The sequence below is a fragment of the Spea bombifrons genome, chromosome 6, assembly GCF_027358695.1.
Source record: "Spea bombifrons isolate aSpeBom1 chromosome 6, aSpeBom1.2.pri, whole genome shotgun sequence".
NCBI classification, from domain to species: Eukaryota; Metazoa; Chordata; class Amphibia; order Anura; family Pelobatidae; genus Spea; species Spea bombifrons.
In genome coordinates, this window is record NC_071092.1 from 1,522,458 (window position 1) to 1,548,587 (window position 26,130).

General features: G+C 42.2%; 1 protein-coding gene across 5 annotated transcripts in view; it reads right to left on the bottom strand.

The window, feature by feature from the left end:
• The window catches only part of ERC2 (ELKS/RAB6-interacting/CAST family member 2), a 216,994-nt gene that overhangs the window by 53,788 nt on the left and 137,076 nt on the right, over positions 1-26,130 (bottom strand). For all 5 annotated transcript variants that reach the window (XR_008354815.1, XR_008354814.1, XR_008354813.1 and 2 more), the window contains 3 exons: positions 23,361-23,508; positions 15,674-15,805; positions 7,640-7,705 (listed from right to left, as the gene is read on the bottom strand). Coding sequence is in view for 1 of the 5 variants with exons in the window: in XM_053468703.1 (XP_053324678.1) it covers positions 7,679-7,705; positions 15,674-15,805; positions 23,361-23,508 (307 nt within the window). In the remaining 4 variants the exon portion in view is untranslated. The remainder of the gene's footprint in view (positions 1-7,639; positions 7,706-15,673; positions 15,806-23,360; positions 23,509-26,130) is intronic.

Here is a 26,130-nt window from a genome sequence, read left to right on the forward strand (position 1 = left end):
CTTATTCTTAAACAAGTAATTTGAGGCAGAGTTCTAAATTTGGAGCAATCACCATGGAAACCATAAGAACAACCCACATGATTGGAGCATTCCTGAACCTCCAGGATTACTCTTTATTTTTTTCCCAAATTTATAATAACGACAAAAAAGAATGATTTTAAAATGGTTTTCAAAAATTCATAAAAAACAAAAAAGAAAGGAAAGCAATTTTCAAAAATTCACAATAAACGCAAAAAAAATGAAAGCATTTTAAAACAAATTCTTAACACACAATAAATATTTTTCGAAGATTCTTAATAAACAGAAATCAGGCCAAATTAGACTTTTTTTGTATCTGATTCTATATTTTTAGATTTATAACTAAATTTGAATTAAAACTGCAATCCGGTGTATGGTCGCGAGACACCGAGGACCAGCAGAGGTCCGGATACGTTTCTGTTCGCGGGCAGCGCTGAACATGCGCAATCACATCACGAAGATACGATGAGTAAACCTAGAACCATTTCACTCACGCAACATAAAACCCGCTGTTTAAAAGAATAGCGACCAATAAACGAAGCGTTTGAAAAACGTCTAAAATGTGCAATTACCCCGACCTGTGTCACGAGGGGTCATCGGAAAATTACGCGGCTCAGACTTATCTTAAAGCGGCGATTGACGGAACGTCCCCAGCTCAGCCCATTAAACGTTTCTATTTACTAATTAACTCGAGTAGGAACAAAACACAAAGCAGGTGCCGCAACGCCGAACACCTTATGGATGTTGACTTTGGCTCAATATTTATCTAAAAGAATAAGATTTTATCCTCAAATCATAAAAAGAAGCAATTTGTGTAAAGAAAGCTGCGGGGGCCATGAGTTTACTTGTATGTTTTTATTGAACGTTGATGATCTGCTTCATTTTGTGTGGAAAACAAATGTTATCCTTAACAGAGAGACCCAGAACCTGCCGGCAGATCGGCCCCATCTGGCCCCCGTCTAGTCGCCCGTTTCTCCCGCTGTAACGACTCGAACCTTAATCAGTGGTTGGTCTCGTCTTAGATTCAGGAGCCGGATGTCTATCCCCCGCGTGTTTAGTAGACATTGGGGGTTTACTTGCTGGATGAACCATTCCATGGTTCCGATGGATGGGTCCGATCTGCCGGCAGGTTTGTTGTTTCTGTGATGTCATAGATGACTGCGTTACTTCATAGACTGACACCTATAATATTATGTTTTTTCATCCCACCTCAGTCTTATGGAAGCACCAACACAAGTGTCTCGGGTTTACAGTTACTGGGGGGGGCTCCGTTGGCGCGGCCACCACTTGACTTTTAGGAATTCTTCCTCAGCGGTTATTGTGAAAAGTTCAGGCCTAACCAGAAAAAGCCCGGTCTGGTTTAGTTTTAACCCGTCATTGCGTCAAATTAATCAAACCAGAGAACGGGAGGAGAATAAAAAGTGGATCGCGCCGCGAGCAGAAACTATGGGAGCGGATATTATTCACACGCTGCCAACCGTTAATGGAGCCCGTCTGATAAATAGACCAAGGAGGCTTTATCTAAATCCACACATTGATTGGGCTTACAATAGGTGCACGAGAGTGAAAAAGTGAACTTTTACTGCATTCCGCCAGCCGTTGAACATAACCGGGCGGCCCAGAAGGGCCAAATGCTTATTCTCTTTAACTGTATTGATAAACATGTCTTAATGGGTTTTAATAAACAGGACGGGGGAATTTATCTTTTCACTTTATTTGTCCTTAAAACGTTTCCTTTCTCTTCTTTATAAACCATCTAAGGCCGAGGGTAGGTTGGTTGGGAATCTCCATTTTTTTGTTTTCTTTTTGCATTCTTTTATATTTTTGGTATCAAAGATCTTAAATAACGAGGAGCTCTACGACTAGAACAGGTCACACAGGGGGTCACCAAGGCCGACAGGTGCGACGCCGGCGAGAGACAAACGCAAACGAGGTATTTGCCCGAGGACACGCAGGAAGTAGCCTCTTACTGGGAGCCTATCGTGATTGACAGCTCTGACAGCGTATCACGGATATGACGGTTCGGAGGGGTTTTTTTCTGCATGCGGTAAAGCTTTTGGGCTCAGGAGGGATTTATCCAAAGATCTGATCTTTCAGCTGACACCGCGAAGGGTACGGATAACAAAGCCCTGAATAGAAAAGCTGCTCCTCCGGTAACAAAATAAAGCCGGCGGAATTGAGTGAATTGAGTGACGTTGAGCCCATTTCGACACCTGTCGTGTTTTTGCATTACTTCTTTTTAACCCTTTACACACTTGTCATGACACACACCCTTCCAATGGCCGACCGTAAGGGTTACCCCGGTGGTATTTGGGGAAGGAAGCAGGAAAAAACCCGTCGAGGTCTTGCTTTGTTTTTAAAGGGACTCTAAGGGCAGGCGATCGTTTGCTGCCCTATCATTTATAAAATAAAGCGGATTCCGCAGGAGCCGTACGGGGGTCGCGCTCGGTCAACAGACCTCGGAGAAGCTGGACCAGGAATCGCCTGCATTTATAACCCCTTTTATAATGTCAGGTGGCCAATGAGACAGCCAGCGTTCTGATTTAGAGCGCAGACCCGGAAGTACGGAATCTACCGAGAGTATAAATGTATAAATTATAAAAATGTATAAATTGCATAAATGTATAAATGATTAAACTGTATAAATGTTCAGACAGATCAGGACATTCTCAGTATTTATTTACTACGCTTCCATTGGATTATTTGGGGAACAAAACTGAAATATGGGGAGTATTCATCTTGCGGACCCCATAATTCACCTGAAATAGACTTAAAAATTGTACCCTTACTTTAGCACCATCGGGGGGGGGGGATACCGTTAACCCTTTAGTGTAAGGTTTTCCGAACTGGGCTTTTGTTTCTTTTTTCAATCGATAAAAGCGCCTTTGAATCGCAGCCGGCTCCGTGTGAATTTACGTTTAGGTCAAGAACAGAAAAATTCCCTCCAACGTCTTCTTTTTAATTCGAAACTCATTCAAATATCAGCATGAACTTTTGGCACTTAATACACATTCTTTCTAGAAACAGTCCTCACAAGGTTTATCACGATGATTGATTGGTGTGAACCTTACTTCAGTACCTTCTATCGCACAACAATAGTCAATGCACAAACCCCACAATGCCGTTGTTGTGCTATTATAGCTGGATAATTGGGGTCAGATCACGAGAGAAAACCAGAAGCAAACAGGTGACCGGGGATGAAAAGCCTCTGGAAATCCCAAACTATGCCTCAAAATAACTAGTTTGAGTCCTATGCATATCTATTCTAAATATATAGAAACACATGCGGTAACTCCTAGCGTTGCCATGGCACCCTTTGTATTTTTTAAATCCTCTATTTAAATGTTGGAATACTTTTTCATGGCACCCCCTTTAAATATATATATTTTTGTATAATATATTTATTTTTATTATATTTTTTCTAGATTATATATATACCGTATACGTATAATATCCCTATCTAGATACCAGGTATTAACACTTTTTTCTTTTTTTAACGTCAAACGATAAGGTCCTAGCCCCCATCTCTTCTTACGCCCAACAACCTCGCCGTAGAGTCACTGAATTCGCAGGAATTGGCTTTTCCCAAGAAATTGCGGGATTTTTTTTCCTTTTGAGAGAAGAGAATTTGGAAACAATAGATATTTGGAGTGTGAACCTTAGACGGTTCTGTCTGAGGACATCAGAAGGAAATACACTTACGTGTTAATTGCCTCTTGGGTAGTGATGGCTCAGGATCTTTATCCTTTGATCAAAGACAACCACTGGACTGAATTGGTATCCTGTCTGTCTGTCGATCAGCTGAACGTGGCTGGAGGGTAGATGTCAGGATTCTCCCCCTGCCCCCCGGGGCTTTGTTAAACCTCACATACCATCATCATCATTCTCTAAGACCAAACATGCCTTAGCTGCGCCCTCATCCCGGCTTCGGAATGAGAATGATGAGAATCTGGGGAGAATCGAGGACGCCATCTCGAAATCGACTTAAACTCAGAAAATGCGTAGTTCTCTTCTGATACACGGGAGGCTGGCGTGGAACCCCCCCCCCCCGAACCTCAGCCGGCGCGGACGTGGCTGAGGGGTAACTTTTTCGGATGATTTGCCAGTAAAGAAAGGCAAATTACCGTGTGTGTGTGGGGGGGGGTATTTGGTAAAGCCGGCATTTGCTGAACAGTCCTCTTAAGTTCAATAATGTCAACAAACGGAGGACGTTAAAGACCCCCTTGAGCCCCGCAGCATAGATAAGCCCCGGCTTCGTATTGATTATAAAAGAGGCTGCAGTAGCTCGGACTTTATCTCCAGACAAATACTTCGATCAAAACAGAGCTTCTGGTCGACGTGGTAGCGGTTCCCCGTCTAGACTCCACGTGCTGTCTCGATGCCCTCGGTTATGGGGTCTTATCTGCGCCCTGACTTTTTTTCCTACCATTGAACTTCCGCACATTATCTCCGCTCCAGTCCTTTAAATCTCTTCAGGAGACCGAGATATTCTCCATGGAGTCACAATGTTTTCTCAGCGTCAACGTCTACTTCAGCTGCACGCTCGTTACCCTGCACGGGGTTCTGACGGGTGCCCCCAGTGCCCACGGGACTCGTCTTAAAGGCTTTATCTTCTGCTACCCTGAGGGTTTTTGCTCATCATTTTTTTTAGCAACATTCATGACTTACTGACCATATTTTAGGGATACAAAATGAATATGACCAATATAATAGATAAATCCGACTCAATAAATAAACCCCTTAAATCTTCGGAATGAAATATTCCTATGGAGTAAGATGTCAACGTTTCGATGACATCACGGCCTTTATTCTGATAAATGAACAATATGAGGAATAAGGGAAAGTTCTGCTTTAAACCATTAATTCCCTGATCATTAGTAATGAGGACGTCTCTCTTGTACCCATCGAGGAGCCTTCTTTAGTAGTTTATGATGTAAACAATACTTATACTGAATGGAATATATTGAGAATTCCACAATAAACAAGAAAAGAAAGAGTAAAAAAGCCGCCACTAATGGAATTAAAGTTCAGAGGGAAACCAAATAAGTAAACAGGGATCAATTATCAGCGCCCTAAGATAAGGACCTGGAAATGTAGCAAACGACTGCGAAGGAATCTGATTGTAAAACCCAACCATTAAACGGCAATTTGTAGAAAGATCCATCTAGCGGGGAAAGTTTGCTTATCCCCAACTGCAAACAGCGCGATCACAAGGAAGGGAGTTCACTGCTTACCCAGAGCCTCAAGGATCATCGCTTTTGTTTGAAGGACAGCAGGTCAGATGTGGAAAGGGGTGGAAAAAACTCCGGTCTCGTCGTTAGAAATCTGTATTTATGTGGGGACGTGAGAGATGTTTGATATCAGTGATGGATTGGGTCACGTGCATTACGTGAGGTCACGTGAGACTCTCTACAGCTCGTCCGGCGTTACAGATATTTTAATGATCGGGGACGTGAAGTGATTGGAGCCCCGGAGATATGAGTTAGAACCCTGTCCTGTCCGGTCTAGAATGCTGGCGGAGGAATATTTTATGTATCAAACGGGTTAAGATCATCAGTTTTAGGTCCTGTTTAGTTCACAAACTATAAAGTAGCAGGTGCCACATACTTGTGTCTCGTTAATGTAGGAAGTGCAACAAAGTATCACTAATTAAATTGGTAAAATGTAACTTTTGTTAAAAATCAATCTAATCAATTAAACTTGGAATTCTGTGTTTTAGGGGGTTTCGTATCCAATTGTTTCCCCTCGCTGTGGTTTCTATTGTCATACAGACAGACTTCGATGGAAGTTCTTTGCGTACTAAGCTCCTGGGGTAACAGTGAATTGTGAGATGTTTTTTTTCCCTATTTTTTCCCCAAAACCATATTATGCATCCCAAGAACGCATTATGACATCACTGAATGCTAGGATGAATGTTATTTCGCTCGAGAGACCCTTTCATGTCTTCCGAGGACAACGCGGCGTCAGTCCCAGAGGAGCGCAGCCCAGATTAAGGCCAAGTCCTCCGCGCGTCCATTAAATATACGGCATTGGAAGCCGCCTGCGCAGAATACTCGCGAGGACCGCAGCGTACTTTCCTTTTTATTGGATCAAATCTAATTAGGAGAAAATCCTGCCAAGATTTTGAGGTTCAAGGTTGCATTAGAAGCAATAAACTAGGTCTTTAAAATTCCCAACGTTTGCCAATTTCTGCCCCACCTTTTAGAAAGGGGGACATCGTGGAGAGTTTTACTTTACGCTCCGGTTCAGGTGAGACCACACACTTTATTCTCCAACGGCGTCAAGGAGTTTCCACTACTTTTTAACGCTTCGAACGCTAGAGGAGTAAAAATACTACAGAAAAAAAGCTACAAAAATAGGTCCTGTTTATTTATTTCAGCTCAGAAATATCATTGCGTGGTTTGTGTCACCGAGAGACCCGCGGCTGTCGCCACCGGGATGGTTCCTTCGCGTCGCGTTTACTCAGACCCGCGATCAGAGGGGGTTTATTCAGCGCCCTAAGTGGCCCCCGCTAAATATTTTAAGGCGTTTATCCGCAATACGCATCTTTTTTACAGGAATTGTTTTCTACAAACCAGAGGTTTAAGTAACGCTGAATACTTTTGTCGACGATATTTTCACGTTGGCACAAAAAGAAGACAAATTCCAATTAATCGCAAATCTACGAGATACAAAGGGACGGCAAGACATTCACCGATAAGCGTCGGTGGTAACGATATTTGTTCTTGGTGATATTAATCAATGACACCCACAGGACAGACGTAGAGATGTAAGGAAGGGACGGTCAATACAGACAACGATATGTTCTACTTTAGCCACCAGGGGATGTAGGGCAAATAAAAGGTTCCCACTAATTGCCCTGACAATGCTGAGCTTAATATGGTTTTACTGCACAATCATGAGACGTCCATTCACGGCTTCCAGTAGACTTGTGCACAAGGGTAAAAAAAACAGTGTGTTAGACCGTGTGTGAAGGTGAGAGAGAGTGTGTGTGTGAGAGAGTGTGCGAGAGAGAGTGTGAGAGAGTGTGTGAGAGAGAGAGTGTGAGAGAGTGTGCGAGAGAGCCGGAGGGAGAGTGTGTGAGAGAGAGTGTGCGAGAGAGAGAGTGTGAGAGAGTGTGTGTGTGAGAGAGTGTGAGAGAGAGCCGGAGGGAGAGTGTGTGAGAGAGTGTGCGAGAGAGCCGGAGGGAGAGTGTGTGAGAGAGTATGTGAGTGTGGAAGAGCAGGAGTGATCAAAAGAAAAAAAACAATGTCATTTGGAGTTATCTCCTTTGTTTTCGTTTTTTCCGTTGGAGCCTCTTCCGTGTTTTTCATTAAAATTAGATTTCTTATGAATTTAAATGCTTCCATTATGGAGTTAAACAGAGGCCTTTACAGCCATGAATCCCCGGTCTATTGGGCCCCGGAACGCCGTATGTGAATCTTCACACCTGAGCAGGTGAAGCCCATTCCCCACCCCCCCATGAAACCGTATTTTTGGCATTGTATGGGGGTGTTTTGTCCTCGACTCCCCATCCCGAACCCTCGTGAAAAAGAAAATGATTTGAGAGCCCAGATCAGCAGCGTCCATCCACTCATCGCCGCATTTCAGTAAAAACATCTTAAAAGAAGAGTTTTCTTACCCCTCGAAATAAACTTGGAACTTTGGTCTTCAGGAGCTCTTAGGCCCATATGCCCTCCTCGTCGTCCTGAGGCCATTCGTGGGAAGATCCAGAGGTGTCAGCGGAGGAAGAAAGACAAGAAAGCATTACAAACAAACAAAACCATTGTTCTTCCGACGATCACCAAACGAGTCGGCATTCTCTACGCATAACCAACACAAACACCAATTTGTTTTATCTCCAGGGGCTTTTGCCTCCCTCTGTAAGATTGATTGTGTTTGGAAAGCATAGTCCTCGAATGTTTACACGACAAAAACGGGGAACTCGCATGCAAAGCGAAAAAGGGAACCTGTATTATCAATCAACCCGGGGACTAAAACACGAAGCCCATGGTTAAGGAGCTTCGGGCTTCCCACCAGCTGCTCGACGGCCCAGCGGCACCCGAGAGAAGGAAATGACATCATAAAGAACTCATTGACAGACACTTAACCTTAAATCTCAGGTCCCGAGTACATGGGGGCAGAATTTATGGCTCGTCTACTTTTTAATGACTGGTATCTGATTTAGTGGGAATCTCATCGCTAAACGGTGCTTAACCTACCAAAACGGCGATGCCCTCCCTCGCTCCCCGGAGAGTCTGAACTCTGTCTTATGTAAAATACAGATGGGGTAACTGACATCGCAATCCCCAGGCCAGGCAAATATCCGGGCCGGTGCATACTTTCCGTACGATTCACTGACGATTCACTGACGTCGATGTGTGAAATATGTGTGTTTTCCCTCTTATTAGCGATTTTACAAAATCCTCGGGCAAAAAGCTTGCAATTAAGATGATGATTAACTGTAGTAAAGGCATTTTTTATTGGCGTGTTTACCTTTTTACTTACAGCTCTAGCAGAAAAGTTCAGACGCCATCCTTGACTGCGGAGCTTGCAATCGATATCATAGCTAGGGGGTCAGCTGGAACTGTAGCCTGCCCCCCCCCGGTCCCTATAGGTCTGTTGGTTCTGAAGCTTCTATGTGCCGTTTTTCTTAATTTTTTTACACCCTGTGATGTCATAATCACGTCAGAGACTGAACATCAGGATGGGGCGAGCATCTCTCAGCTGGATAGATCTGTCGGCTTCCTGCCAGGGACTGGCCCTAGGGGCCGGGGTGACTTTATATATATAAGGGGATGAGCTGCCTACAATGTCGGGGGGGCAGAAAAAAACCATTTGGGGTTAGGGCCCCCAACGAGAAAGAGTTTTTATCGTGCCAGTTTTAACCCGTTGAGTGCCAGGCAAGGGAAAAGGCTACGCAGGCCATGCCTCTGGCACGCACATGGTCCTGCGGATGGCATTTTACCAAATCTAACCGCTGAATGTAATTGTCTGTCTATTAATTATGATTGAAACCGACAGGAATTCCGCTCTCCCTGTATCCCCCGCCGGTACCGTTAATGTTCCCATTCTGTTCCACGCATAACACAGCTCCCTGATGTCAACAATTATTAAAAACCAGATGTTGGGAACCACGGCTGCGTGCGCTGGGCTTAAGTAAAGGATTCTGACAGTTCCATATAAACACGGTTAGAATTTAGCGCCGACGCATTGTATGCGAATTCCACAAAAGTTCAGAACGCTGAATATTCCCGCGCGCCGCACAAAACCTGCGCGCATTTCAGAAAATAATTCGAGGAAGCGAAGAGACAAAGAAGTCAATGCCATTCACCCCTTGTATTTTATATTATTATTATTATCATTATTATTATAATTACTACTACTATCATAATTATTATTACTACTATTATTATTATTATCATTATTATTATTATTATCATTATTATTATTATTATTACTATTATTATATTTTGTTGGTACAAAATCAAGTTATTATCGTCATTTCTGTAAATAATTTGTTTCTAAATTTGCCAAGCTGTTCCTGAACTATATTAAGCTTCTCCATTTAATCTCAAAAAAAGTGCACACTAAGCTCATTTTTATTTATATATATAATATTTTTTTTTATTTAGTGGATAGCAACATAAAGACTCAACTCACTTGAAATAAGTGGAGTTTTCTATTAAAAGTTTTTTCCTTGCAAATAAATAAACTCAGGACAGTTTGATGTTTTTCCCAGTGTTCCCCCTATATATATATAATTACCTTGGCCGCTCAGTTCATAAATATCTGTTCGTACCACAGACCACTTTTAGATCAAGTTAAGAAATAGTTTCCCGAAGCCGCAGGGAACGAGCCTAAAAATATTGGATAACCTGCCTTTCTACAACATCCCAATAATTTCTGGAGATCTAATCCAGTTTTTGCAAGACTAATTCCTGCGGCCGGTTCCACAGTGGGAGTCTTTCTGGGAGAGGGACGCGGGTTCAAAAGGTTAAAATAAATGTAACGCGTTCTCAGCGCCGTTACCCCACGCGGGAGACCTCAAAGGCTACGCGATGAGAAGTCTGACGGAGGAGACGCTACTCGCTCTGTCTGCCGCTCGCACGCGCTTTACCTCTTCAACCTTTCCTAAGCCCGGTATAACGAGGCAAAAAAATCAAGAAAAAGGCCAAATAATAAAAAAAAGAGAAAAAAACCCAGAAAAGAATAGTAAATCAAATCCAGGGAAAGGAAAAAAAACTGGATCGCAAACACATGTTTATTTTAAAATTGTGCTGATTTAGGTAGTGAAGAAAAGGACGACAGTATTTTAATATTTCCAAACCGCGGCCAAAAGATGCAGTTAATCGCGGAGAATTCCGCGGGGATCCAATAATACGCTAGAGCTGGTAGAGCGATGTGCTTTATACTCACGCACTTATTATATATACTTGGACTCCAACGTTCTAGAACATGGTGTGCAGCCAATTGGAAGACACGAGGTAGAGAGCTTCCAGCTTCCATTGGCTACATCCAGGGCTCTCGTGTTGCCAGGATGTCGTATGTCGTTAGCGTGTACACGAGCCCGCGTTTTATTCCAAGCATTGACATTAAATGTATGTTATAGCACCGGTCTTTATCTGAGCGCCGTGGAGCAGACTAACAGATCCTCTCGGGGTCTTTATAGACTTCAGGGATCTCTCTTGTTATAAAGTAGCACTGAAGACGTCTTGGTGACGACACTAGAGCCCCTTTAAATATGTTATATATAAATATGTATTATTTCTTATGATTTCATCTCATTTTTGTCATTTTTCTCTCCCCTCTTATAACTTTGATTGCCCTCCTCATAGGTCAAACAGTGATCAGGAAACATATCCCTGCTTCCCTGATCACGCCTCGTCTGACATTTTTCTACGGGTCTGCTTAGTCCATATACATATTACAGGCAAGAGGAGCGATTTTGTACTTTATTAGTTTTTTTGTCAACGTCAAGATATATTTTATATATTAAACTAGTCTAAAATGAGGTGTTTTCCCAGTCTGTAGGTGGGATCTGAGCAGAGGGCCGAGAAACGATTCCCCGAGCCGACACCGGGGAGAGGGATGAGATTTTAATAATGGCTAAAAGTCAACATGAAGTTAGATGGAGACGTACGGTGTAATTACATCTGGGAACTTTATCAGAAATCCCCCCAAAAAATGCTTACAAAGTTTTTTCGATGATGAAGCCTCCTACGTTTATTCCCTGGGCTGCGTCTTCTTTAATGTAAGAAAAGTGAAGAGCACATATTTTATTTGGTCGTTTAATAGCTGAGATCATGAATAATTAGTTGTTGGAGAGATAGCCGCACAAACAAGTAATAAACTCTGCAATCAAACGACTCTCCCCGGAGAACCCGGCAGATGTTCGGCTTTCAGCGCTGCCCAAGTGGCTTCCAACGTCGTCTCCTTCAGATCTTAGACCGGAGGGACGGAGGAGCCAAGATAAGCCGGCATGTATGGGAATCCTAAACGTTGGGTTAAATTCCCAATAGAATGGAACGCTTATCTGAGAACGCGGATAATATACAGAATGATCCATTCGGTAACAATGTTGGGGTTTGCCAAGCAGCGAAAGGAGTGATAGATTTTATCTGATTTTTGAACCAAGGTATAGTTCTTGGCGAGTTCTTCTTGTGTTATCGGGATCCGTAGATGCTGCTGTAAAACATTCGTTCGTTTTGTAGGGCCAAGCGCTGACAGGGAAGGATTATCTGAGCCTGGAAACGTAACGGTAAAGGCATACAAAGGGCTCCTTGAAACCATTGTAATCTAATTTCCCTCCTGCTGGCTCGCAGACCGCGATATCTGGCGATAGACCCGTCTGGGCAGCCACTGCTTCATCAATTTAAACGACTACAACGTGCAAACGGGAAGTGGAGGGATTATCCGATCGGAGATCCACTACGGCCTGCCAGCCCCAGGGCTGAGTATTAAAAGGATCTTAATTCTGTTAGTGGGACGCAATAGCGAAAAAACCCGAGCGGAAAGGTGTTTGGGAAAGGGAGTATCGTAGCATGGCAAACAACGCCGGGGCTTTTACAGATCGGTAGACAAATACTGGCCAAAAGGGTACAAAGCGAAAGTTTGATCCATACCAACCATTGGGCACCAACGGCAAATCCCAGTTAGACCTGTAGGAGCCGGAGCTTAAACTGAAGAACCCAACTAAATATCCTGAAATATTAGAAATCAGCATTTCTGAAACCCTCTCAAAAAGGCTCTTTTGCTGGAAAAAAACAGTTGGGTAAACAGCTCAGATTCCTTCTGTGATAGAATGTGAGCACTTTCTCTCTGGACCACAATATGAAAATGCGTGGGGGATACCGGAAGTCCAAGAAATCTTAGAATCCTCTGAGGATGTGTCTATTCTGGCTGATAAGATATTGTAAACTTGAATTGGGCTGAAATGATGGAGAATTGGCTTTCCGACTCCCTTCCGAGAGCTTCTCGTCTCTGACAGTCAAGTAAACCAGGGGTGGCGGGTGCGTCGGACAAGACGCTGGCGCCTTCTGTGCTTTTTGGATACACGTCTTAGAAGGGAAATAAAAACAGTAACCGGTTACATGGGGGATTATCCGAGCAACGTCCCAGCGCTGATGGTTCTGCGATGAAAGCGAGGCGGGAAGAGGTCTGCCAAGAAGGACGCCGCTCGGAAGGGGTTATAAACTCTTCTTGGCACTCGTCCCCAGATCTCAGGCACTTCTCCCACAAGTTAATCTCCCAACAGAGTAAAAAGAAATCAGACGCTATTCGGCCAACAACTTTCTCCGGGTATTAGAGTGATATTCTCCCATAAATCCCTCGCTGAAGATCCTTCTGCCACACAGCCCTTCGTGGCACAGAAGAAGATCGCTTTGAACAAAGTTCACGAGAAATTCCTGGCATCGCCGGAGCTTCCTGACATTCCTTTTTGATGGCCTGACAGTAGGATTTTGATGAGTTAAGCCGCATGGGATGGTTTCTTTTTGTTTGGTAGAAGACTTTACCTGACAGCTCTTGAAGTTCACTTTCATGTGCGTGCACGTACTCATTAAATTAAAGTCTTAACTGGGGGTTAAGCAGATCTGGAAATTAACTTCTCATCAGCAGAGAAGAGCACATGTGCCGTTCCGTATTGTGTTGTTGCCCTGTGATCTACCCTTGACGTCTGTGGTCAGCGAGACCTCCGCCGGTGTGTTGCCGCTGGTTCATACAATGCACTGAGCACCATGGGAAACTTTCCATAATAAACCTTGATCTGGGGTCAGATTCGTGAACGGCCAAGTTAACCCCTTCCGGTTACATAAAGTGCCATCGTTTACATGATATGATTAGGAGGAGACCCCCTCCACGTTCATCAGGTGGGCCAGAAAAAGATTGCTGATCGGTCACTTAGATATAACTATATATAAAATCATAATTGTATCAATATTCTAAACTATTATAACTGTAACAATGTTAATTATGATTATTAATTATAATAGTAGTATCTACATGTTGGATTTGGTAGGTTTGGGGTAAATCTGTTACCCCTTCCACACTTTTAAGGCCTCTCTTTCCTTCTGATTTTGAAAGCCCATACACCATGGAGAGATTTTTTTTCATTCTTTTCTCGCTTCTTTTTATTTTATTCTTTTTGATACAAGCTGGGTTTTTTTTTTTTCGCTTCGAAGTCTTGTAAACCAAATCGAATCTTAAAACGTTACAAGGTAAAGCCCATAATTGCACATTAAATGACGATATTTTTTAAGAAAAGGCTTTACCGAAGCCCGCTGTACTGTGCGCGGGACACACGTGCAAACGTTTAGGATCGGTAATGCATTCCATTCCTCTTAACACTAAACGTTAACAAAAAGAAAAGAACTAAAGGTTTAACTAATCTCAATACTTCAGCCCCAAATAACCATGGCGGTCACAGACACATCTTTATATTACGCACTTCAACATGATATCCGTATCATATTCGGCTGTCATTGGTTGGTTTGGAGGAATGGGGAGGAGCCCCAATTTTTAGGCTAATTATTTAATGCCTGGAGAGAGCCCTCCGTTTCTTACTTACAAAGACCTACGATGGATGAGTTGACATCATATTAGCCGTGGTGATGTAAAAGTCTCATCATCCTGCAGCCAATAGGATCTCTCGAGGTCAAGGACTCGAACAATCTAAAATAGTTTCTTAAATAGACCGGAATATCTCCTGGATCTGCTTCAAAATATCTCATTTAAGAAAAATCCAGCCAATGATTATACTTCCTACCCAGAGACAGTTGTATAACATCAGAACATGTGTTCCGAGTCCGAGCGAGCATTTCTGCATACTTTCCCATTAGTAACAGAGCGCCATGAAAGGCCGTTCATGATCAATCGCTGCTGTCGTCCTCCAGCAAGTGGAAGATCTTGAATTTATTTCCAACATATGTCTTTTTACCAAACTGTTTCTATAACATGTGTAAGCCTCCCAGCTGTTCCTAGACTACAACTCTCATTACCATGTCCTAGCAGATGGAGGGATACAGCTGTCCAAGAAGAACTTGGGGATGAACTAAAACATCCTCCAGCTCCTCTTTATTGAGTCCTTAATGAGTTTGAGGAGCTCAAGCCGGGGGACCTCATCCAACCTGAGATGGAGAGGAGCTTCCCTCAAGTGGAGATACTGGGGGAGAAGATATTAATCCTTTGTACATTGACCTCAAACAAATGGCCACTGTCAAGTTTCCATCCAAATTCACATTTCTTTGGGTTTTTGCCTGAGAATGAAACATCTTAGGTTGATTTGGGCCAAAGTATGTTCTTTTTAACCAAATATGTATGTGTGCATAACCCTGGGTGAATGATTATGGACTCATTAAGTGTTCCAGGCAATAGGAGCAGGTCAAACGGAGTAAAGTGAGTAAAGAAAAATACTCATAGGTTCTTAATCCATCATTCACGTTGGGCTTCCGTGTAATTTCTGGGATCGATTTTCTATAACAAAGTTTTTAGCTGTTAAGGTGAAATGGATGGGAAGCCAATCGTTCACCTGGCGTTTGGGTAATGAACACAAAACAGACGTTTTAAATAAAACAATGACTCTACCCCTTTAAAAGATTACATATTTTTGAGCGGAGATCAAGATCAAGGCTTCTTTCTGCAGTAAATTGTTAAATTGTTTCAATGACATAGTCATTCCTGCCAAAATAATTTTTATTCCAATAAACCACATTTCTGGCAAAAATCCATTTCTCGTACAGTTTACACGAATGCTCTAAAATGCTGCAACATACGTTCATTTAATGACTGCTCGAGGAGCCCGCCAAAGCGGACATTTTTATAATCAAATGACTGTCATGTGTCTTCGGGAAACATTAAGCCGTTGGACTAAGTACATCTGGCTGTATAAGGTGTTTTCACCTGCCTATAGAACGATACAGCCCCCTACGAAGCTGGAAACACAGGGGTAACTTTGAACCAAACATTATATTTGCCCTAAATAACTCTGGTTAGTAACGTATCAATGTTGTTCAAGCTCTGACCCGTAATGGATTTGTCCCACGTCGGAGACCCGTTGCGATGCAGCTACCTGGAGTGAGGTCTTCGTGCGGCGATCGCCTACCCTTCCCGAGAATTACGGAGATAATACTTTGTAACCGTATCAAAGCCCCCTGACAGTATTCAGTAAGCGACTAACCTGGTCAGGAGAGGGCCTGTGGTTGGATTGCTGTATTCTCCCAGGAAAACGATGGTGGTGATGATGATGGTGGTGGTGGTGATGATGATCGTCTTCGAAGTTGTCCGCCAGCAGTTTCATTCTGTTCTGCGTCTGGCGAGAAACATGGAATGGAGGCAGACGTTAAGTATAAATCATCAAAGATACGGACAGCAGACTGGGCGCTGTGGGGTGAAGAGCGATCTTAGACCAAGTCAACCATCTCTTGGAAATATATTTTTCACGCTCTAGAATTAGGCCAGATACTCAGATTCCGTAAACAATTGTTTATCTTTCCTATTTTAAGTAATCTTTTTACATATTGAATTCTATCTGTCTGTTTTTGTATCAATGTCATTCGTTTACTCTTGGCCAATATCTTCTCTGTAAAGCTCCGCCCCGCACTGGTGATGACCCTATATGCAAATGAAGGCAGTTGGGGTATGTAAATCTCAGTCTCTCTACTAAGGTGGTCTTAGAAATGAGTTTGGGCACCGAAGAGAAAACATACAAGCAACGGAGAGTCACGGATTAAAAACATCATATGGGATTTTTTTTCTTTTTTTCCCAACTTCCTCTGTTTATATTTATCACGAACACACAGCGCACGTCTGATTCGTCGAAACGGCAAAAGGTTGCGGTCTACAAACTGTGTAATATTTGTTTGTTCTTCATATAAAAGAAACTCTTACAGTAAAGGAAACGTCAATGTTAAGGGGGGTCATCCACCTAATAAATATTAAGCTCCAATAAATATTCTTTTAAAATTAATTATTAATATTTTTTACTGAAATTAAATAAAGTGATTTTTTTTTTTTTTTGCAAATGAGATCCTTGATATTGTCCTTCGCTGTGAGCCGGGGAGGAAGATGAGGGAGATCGCAGGTGAAGCAGCCGAGTCGGATTCCAGATGCCAGGGGGTCACATAAAGATTTTCCACAAATCTAACCTGCCAAAGACCCCCTGATGGATTGGACAGTTTTAGACCCCTCTCTCAGCTTGATTAAGATATAAAGGGCCCTGGAACAAATTCCGTACGCGAGGGGCAGACGGTCTTCTCCGAACGCTGACTCGATCGCGATACGTTAATTAATTATGATTTTATACGGTAAAACATCTGATCATCCATTATTCTCATGTATCTATTCTTTATTATTTATTTATATTTCATTTTAATTTACTTGTTTATATTATTATCATTATATATCAATATATATCATTATTATTATCATCATTATTATAATTATTTATTGTTCTATGTAGCGCCATCATATTCCACAGCGCTGTACAATGGGATAGTTGGAAACCTCAGTGGTTCCAGCTCATTGGTTTATTTCTTTTAATAGAACAACCATCAAAGATCAACAGAATGTTCGAAACGATGTATCTCTAGAAAGTTATTCCCACTACCTCCAGATAAGAACCATTCAGCCCCCCCAAATATCTTAATATTCATTTTACCGCATTTTAACCCAAATGAATAGACTGGAAAAGTCAAGTGTTGGTGTCAGGTTAACGCCACGAAGTCCTAGCCTGGAGACACGCGGATCTCAACGCACTTAGAGACAGAACCGAAAATAAGAACGAGTCCAAAATCTAATGGGAGCTTCAAAGTGTTATTAGCCGAATATTTCCGTAATCCGCGGCTCTCAGCTTCTGAACGCTGTAAATGGGGTCCATCTGGAAAGCCTTGATATGGATATTAAACATCTTTTAGAGTGTTTTTATATTAGTGAATCGGAATTAAAATTCCAGGGGATTAACCGCTGGAAAACAATACAGGGTTATCTACAAAACCGCTCATTATTCTATAGGGTCTTGGAAAGGTCTTTCACAGGGGGCTGCGGGGATACTGGGACTGAGTGGGTGATAGCAACCAACAAACGGCACCATAATGGCGGCCAATGCAAAGGATTAATCGAGGTATCTCCCTAGCTGTAACACCTGGAGGAGAATTTAGGGAGGAATAACATAGCTGCAATTAATTGTCCGTCACCTTGTCCCGTGTTCAATATTAGAACACGCTGTCCAGCCAATGAGAGACAAGAATGGCACAAATCCCACATCCTATTGGCTACATACAGTGTTTCCCGCTTTCTTATCACCTCTTATATCCCGGACATTTTTATTTGATAAAACATCGTATATTATAAGGATACATCACATGGTCTTGTATATTTTCTGCTTTTAAACTCACTAATGTTGTAATTATTTGCCTCGCCTCCGATATCTTTAATCAGAACGCGCTTCCAACGCTCCATTCGTGGAAAGCAAAGGAATTTCACCGTTTCTGAAGTTTCTTTAGCAGCAGACAGAATTTCCTTCTACGGTTCAGGGTCTTACGCCAGACCCACAAGGATTTAAATCCCCCCGCATGCCACCGGCTGGCGGAGAAAGCCAGGTATTAATATAATACTAATATCCAAAGGGTTCGTGCGGATCAAGTGAAGTGAAACAAAAGTCTTCAATTGCCTGGTAATCGAGCGAGCAGCTTAGCAGCAATCTGTCGCAGTAAAACTCCAATATTTAAACGGCCTCTTTAAAAATATTTTAGCAGCGCCGAATTAAGGGCTCGTTCTTTGATCAGTCATCTGGATGAGGTTAAGACGAATGCCGCTTAAATCAGGAAAAACAATGGGATGTGTTGCCAAAAGATACAGAAATAATGGGCTCTTTCTGGTTCTTCGAGCATCTGCAAGGTTTCTGGGGTACCCATCCTCCGAAACGTTCTCCAAACAACAGTATAACGCGATTACACGGGGGCCGTGAGAGCCGCGTCAGTAACCGGACACGCATCCAAAAACAAATTCATTTATTCATTAACCAAATTCAATATATATTTTAAAAAAATAAAATTTTACTTTAACTCCTTGCCTCTCAATCCTTCCTCGTCTGCTTTAGATTGTAAGCTTTGCAGACAAGATCCCTGAAGCCTATGCTGTCATCACCGAAGTCATCAGTTTTTTTTATATCTTTAAAGTCCGGCTGATCATACATTGTGCAGATGTCTACTTGTATATGAACTCTAAGGCCCATCATCCGCATTCCGAGTTTATTTCATAGCGCTACAGAATGTGAAGATGCTATTTAAATAAATAGTAATAATATTAAATAATAAATAATTCTAACAATTATATAATGATGATAGCAAATTATAATAATATTAATAATAATAACAAAATAATATTAATAATAACAAATAATAATAATAATAACAAATATTAATAATAATAATAATAATAATAAAACCCTTTCAGCATCCAGTAATATTCTCGTTGCTTCCCATGTTACTTTAGTCTCATTTTGATTGTACAGCGCTATGGAATATGATGGCGCTTTTAAAACAATAAATAAATAATAATTGTAAATAAAAATATTTTTAAGACTTTTTTTCCACGTTACCAATCATACTAGGAATTTATCGTGATATATTTATTAATTATTTTTTAAATGTACCAATATTTGTCCCAATGTTATGATTTATATTATATGAGAGACAGCTCGCCATCCAGATGTAATTCAGCTTTTCTTCTTTTATCCGCGATGTTGTTAATATGAACAGGTGCGCTGGCTCCGCTCACCGAGGTCACTAATTTAATGAAATGTCTAGGTTTTTATCGATAAATGGGTTTTACAGAGAAGCCCCTTGTTTCAGCTCAGTCTGTAACGTCACCGCCTCACCTTTCCAACGATTCCGTTTCATAAAAGTGATGTCTCTGCTAAAGCTCCAGGAAAATGTATTTTATTCTCTTCGTCTTACAAGAATAAGAAATAAAAGGCAAAATATTAATGTTTTCTAACTTTTATATTCAGTTTGAACTTCTCACGGCGGACCCTTTAAACCATTTATATATATATATATATACAGCTAAGGGAATTTCTCACAAAGGTCGATGTCCTCCAATAAAAATAAGCTTCTTCATTTTTATAACATTTATTCCAGACACAGAAGAGCCAACATTTCCCCCGTTCCACAAAACCAAACATATTCGCTCCAGCTATCCAAACCGTCTTTCCACACAAAACGCTTCCAGATCTGTCTAAACAAACAACCCTTCCGATAAATAATTCCATTTCTGACAACCGGAAACAGGAATCCGCATCGTGATGAAACGTCAGCCTGCGTTTTCATGTCAGCCGTGCTCTCCCCGTTCTGTAGTTTACAGATTGTCCGGCGCGGTCCCTGCCAGACCCCATTAATGGTATAATACTGGCCCACACTGGCCGCCTGGCATCTGCACCGGTGGGCCGCCGGCTGACTGCGCCCCATAGTCTCCTGATCTGCACCCTACCTGAACATAAAAACGTAACGCTTGGCCACGCGCATCCAGCCACTCATGTCATCAGGAGGCTGCCAGCCTGAAAGCGCACACGAGACGCACACGAGACGCACACATGTAACGCACACGAGACGCACACATGTAACGCACACGAGACGCACACATGTAACGCACACGAGACGCACACATGTAACGCACACGAGACGCACACGAGACGCACACGAGACGCACACATGTAACGCACACGAGACGCACACATGTAACGCACACAAGACGCACACATGTAACGCACACGAGACACCTTGGTCTTGCGTTTGCCTTTTTTTTGTTTGTGGTCGATGTATCTGAAGCTTTTTGCCGATAAGGCTTTCACGTCGCGTGAGATAATATCATGTCTCCATCACACAGGAAACATCTTCAAACGGCAAAACATGACAGACGGCAACGTAAAGTCATGCGAAAAGCATTCGTCCGCCGCTCCGCACAATAAAAGCCATAATTACAGCGCCGTGCGAGATCACACAAAGAAATCGGCTGAAAAGTGTAATTAAATCTCAGAACAAAATTCCCCTCCAGCACTCCGGCCGAGCCTCGTTCCAACTTATCTCGCTGCGGCACCAAATTATTATTATTTTTCCTCCCGCCTCTTTTTTTTTTTTTAAAGAAATGCAGGAAATAAGTTATTATATAAGACAGTAGAAGGAAATAATTAGTGGAAAAACAGACAATCGGAAGTCTTAATCCTGAAAGGTAGACACGTTACAGTCGGTGCTTGTAAAGTACGCGGGCGGCTTCCGGACGGCTACCTATCATTTTTTTATTATTATTACAAAGATTTTGCATTTTTCCATGTTGAATTGGCGTCTTTGTGATAATTTCTCTGCCCATTAATCCACCTTTTGGCTTAAAAATAGATCTTTTTTTTTTTCCAACCAACAAACAGTAATTTAGGAAGAAAGGAAGCAGGTAAAAGAAAACGACGCCCCGGCAACCGCTTTCACGCCTTGATATCGCTATTATCCATTACATTAAATGGTTAACTTAGCATGACTTGTTTCCCATGTTATTTGTCTTTATCTGTAGTAACAAGCTTTGTATCTCGATATGATCTTTTCGCTCTTAAAATAGGAACGGGGCGGTTCCAAGAGGCTGCCGGGGATCGTAGGAGTTGTAGTCAGCGGCTGCCGAGACAGATTAAACATCCTAGTGCTTTCAATCTGGGCAGCCATTCATTAGGATGAATACAGGAGGCCCCATATAAATCTAACAATATGGCAGCGAACTGTAATAGAAATGTTTTGTATGAATATTTAAATTTACGGATTTGTTGAAAACTGAACGTTTTCCCCGCTGAGAAAACCCAAATTATTTGGCCGAAATGCGAAGGCTTTTTTTTCAACACAGACTGTAAATGGGAAACATACGGCCCAATTATTATGTGTTACGTGTTTGTGGAATCGTTCTATGGCAGAATCCAAACCCTCCGCCGCCGCTCGATGCTGTGGAGGACGCGCTCCAGAATTCTGTGATTCGCAGATTATTAATATGTTCAAAAATAAAGACATTCCTGAGATTGTGGATTCAGCAAATGGAACAAAAATGGAATCTCCCACTTGTCAGAAGACTCATCAACCTGGTGGTTCCTATTGGCTGTCAGGGTCATGTCATCCCGTCCAATAGGAATCTATAGTTTCTATTGTTAAAAAACTCAATCATTCCCAAAAAACTTTAAAAGGAGATCTATTGGAATCTATTTGGGGGGGGTCTCACATATGTAATTACAAAACAATATAAAACTTCACGGAATAAATATCTCCGAATCAGACCCAATACATCCGACAATGTTTTCTTTGTCTGCAAATTCTGAATTATTAATCTGGATGTTTTCTGGAACGAGACTGTTGGCTACACGTCCCGACACGACGGCCTCGGTGCGAGCGCTTTTGTACAGAAAATGCCCTAATCGTAGACTGTTGCAAATCCTATTTTTTCAGGTGTCCGCTATCCCGGGCCATTAACGCGACGTATGATTATCCGCTCGGCTTTAGAAAGTGTGGAGAGGGAGGACGCTGGAGATACTCCACGGCGGAGTGTTAAGTGTGTGCTGGGTAATTACAGGTTAAAAAGGTTAAGTGAACTGTCATTAATTGTGTTATTCTTCCCAAAACTGAAAGGCTGCAGGAACAATTTGCATAAATGAACAAAAATAATATGTATCAGAGCTGTATATGCTTAAAATGAACTGAAAATCTATAGAACTGCGACATAACTGCATAGACCTGCGATATAACTGTATTCTATTAACTGCATAGAACTCAGTTACATTGTTGCCTTTTCACCTTTATAAAAGTATCCACCATTAGTACGCAGACCTCGTTGTATAAAGCTGCTGTCCCACCTACTCTGCTATTTTCCCAAAACCTTCCTAAAACATTTTGTTATCATATAAAATATTGTCTCATTCAGAAATTTGTAGGGAACACTTAACTGTCATGTGACACAAAAGCGGGTGCTGATAGGTTGCTACCATGGAAACTAATTAGAAAAAAAAAAAGCTTTATCTTTGGTCTAAAAAGTAAAATGAATATTAAGCATTTTGTCTCTCGGCTGCACCGCGTCTGATAACACTTCGGGGCAGAGACATCTGCTGGCGGAATCGCAAAATAGACAGAAATCTCCGGCTGTTTTGGGTGCCAACGAGCTGCGTTCTGCCCTGGCACCGCACTCTGGCACTCAACATGTTAACAAGAAACATTCGCTGGCTCTGCTGCGAGTCACGGCGCTCGCATATGTGAATGTCAGCGCGGGGAGCAGTTGAAAGGAACTTGCATTAAGTAGCATTATTAATGCCAAGAAAAGCACATGGAACTGTCTAACGCTACGGAGCGAGTGCACTACAAAGCAGGCTGCGGTCGGAGCCGATGCGTCCGACGTTCACTGACCCGAGGCACTTGGATGAGATCCGTATCGTAACTGGAAAGCAGGTATCTGGCAGCTATATGGGTGATGAGGTCAGCATCACATATGGAGGGAATGTTCAAACTTTGCTGCTCTTTCCTATCTCTATAGACCTGCGAAGAAAGCTTCAACGGTTAAGCAACATCTGTTCTGCCCTCAAGGAAACTGGCAAACCAGTATAACCCAGTGACATCAAAGTACCCCTTGTTTATACTGGCGAAGAGCAGTGCAGGGGAGCCAGTGGCGTCTTCTGTCCTCGGCTGACTATGGCGGCAGATCCTGGGGGCAGCAGCCCTCGTGCCCCAATACTGGGGGGGGCAGACTGGCCTCTTGCACCATTAGGCCACCCTTGGAACCTCTACTCAACGGACTGAATCCTAGTGAAGCCAAAGCTGAAAGTCACTTTAAAGCCGCTCGTGAAGTTCACTCACCTGCTGTTTTAACTGGTAGACGAGTCTGTCCTTCTCTCTCTTCAGAGCAATGATATCTTCTTGCGACTTCTTCTTCTTTGAGCCGGATATTTCGAGCAAGGCGATGTTAGCGTCCTTTTCGCTGATTGCGGCCAGGAGAGCTTCTTGTCTGAAATGGGAAAAATAAATAAATAAATAAAGACGTCCGTAAAAAATGTTTATTTCTGCAAACTGGCAACACCAAACCGCGCAAAACCGGCACAATAACGAGCTGGACCAACAAGACGGACAAACGAGGCGGAATTACGGCAATCATCCCGATGTCCAAACCCACGACCAGACATCTGATGATGAACAAAGTATCAGCCCTTAATCACAGAACATTCCCCATTCTATGCAATGCATGGATTCTCAGGCCACCTGTGAGGAGCTAAATTGTTTCATTTTCTCATCTTCTGCTCCTTAAGATTTTGATAATTTCTCTTTTATCCTAAAATCCTCTATATTTACAGTCAAAATTCTTAGAAAAACGTATTTTCCGGAACGTACGTTTCATAACGCGTGACTCCACAAACCGGGCGTCCCAATAAATCTCCCAGGATGTTTAAGTAAAAGGAGTAATTGTTATTTCCGACGTGTTCCGATACGATTTGTCTAATCACAGCCCGTGCGGTAATAATTTGTCTGCAAAAGGCGAAAACGCATTATTATTATTGAGGTTTCTTTGTAAAGATCAAAGGGAATCCAGTCGTGGAATGAAGCTGCTATTTCTGATTACGGCTTATATTCCACCTGAAAATGAACTTTATGGCAACGCGTAGTAAGGCGATTAATGCCCCATTCCACGGAACTCACCTGAAACGATCGGGGATTAAACTGCAGAAAAAAGGCCATTGTTTGTAAAAACACATTTTAAATCCCCCCACGATTAAAAATCAGACCCTACAACCTATATCACTTAGAGTACATATCAGACATGCGCCAACATCTGCAACGTTCTAGGTATACTATGATCTGGAACCCGGTTTGCACTATATGTCAGCAACAGGATCCAGTAACGAGGAGCGGGCCTGGACTGGCCAACTGACACATCGGTGGGCCACCTCGTCCAGGAGCTATATAAATCATGATTTAGAACATACTAGGTTTCATTACCGTATCTCATGATCTAGGACCAAAGATTCTGTCTACATTGAAATCTAGAACCCGGTAGGTATTATATGGATTAAGCATTATCTAGAACTCTCTTGGTTACGCTGGTACACGTATCCACTTCTAGTATATATTCTATAGACATACATGTTTGGGAAATTCGGTGTCTAATACATATTTTGTCTATTAAGCAGAAAAGTGATTGTCCTCAAACATCCTCCATGGGATTAATAGGCTTCGAGGTCAGCGTGTTGCTCGTCTGCCCCCAAATGGGGTGATAAATGGCTTTCGGTTGATTTATATATAAATTAAAGCGATAAATGGCAACATCTTTGATGAAAGGACCCTCCTGCCCATTAAAAGATACCGTGACATTGAATAATATACATCTCGTGTAAAATGCTTTTATTGAAAGTCTTGAAACGCTCCCATATTTAATTGTCAACATTCCGAAAAGCTGCGCGACAAATGATAAAAAGCTTCTATCGAACGAAATGTAAATATTTAAGGGTAATACTTTTTGAGAAGCAAAAGAAAACAGTCTGCCCGGGCTACTCCAAAATTAAAGGACGGGGATTAATCTTAAATAAACACCGGGATTTCTTTGTGAATGCACATACGCGATCATTTATAACGGCTGTTATTTTAATGTAAAGATTCAATCCGTAATTATATACATCCCGATAATGGATAGGCTACAAACATAGTATATTTCACAAGGAGATCTCAAAAAAGAATGTATTTGGATAATAAAGAGATTCTAGAAAAATATGTCTATGGAACTGTCCCCTGGCGGGGGGGGGGTAAGGGTTTTGATAGACCGCGATGGCACAAAGCGAGCTTTCATTTGGGCATTTATTCCATTAAGGTCTGGCTGAGTTATGTTGGTGGTCAGTTTGACCGAAGAGAACTTCAACTTGACCCAACTTAACTCCTAACTTATCCTGAGTTATTAAATGTTGAGTTGAGTCGAGCTGGAAGTTGAGTTGGCCAATGGTGTCACCCAAACTGACCGGCTTTGGCTTAAATTCACCCACTAATGTTCGCTATGGAAGTAAAGGATTTTTATTGTGAACATTAATAATGGTGATTCCCAAAATGCCGTTTGATCTCAAGTCTTAAACTTATTATTTTAGGTCACTTGTTTGCAAAAAATCAGCAAAAAATATTCTCCCACCAAATTTCCAAGCAGGACCATAACTGCCCCCAGGCACTGCTAGAGGGGGCAATGCCCCCTGCTCCACCTTCCCTTCCTTGAGGTGAAAGGGACATCTCTGACCCTTCCCCAGGAGGAAAGAGTCCTAGTTACAGTTCTGTTTCCAAACTTTATCCACTAATGCAGGTCATCTGGGATCAGGTGTAATTATGCCAACAATTTGGCTTACAAGCCAGGGCCAACAAAATAATGTAAGAATCTGAATAATAATTCCATAGTTTAGTAATTTCCATGCAGGTGGGGTTTCCGCGTCCATTTAGCAATGTGTATACAATTAGAACGTCTGTATCTGCATTCCAACATTCTAGGGAAGAACGCGGTCTTCCGCCAAGAGTAAACCAGCCTGGAAAAGTTAGTATTATTTTCAAGTGGATTATGTGCAAAATGTAGAATTCTGTCACAACCGGAACTGTCAAATAAAAA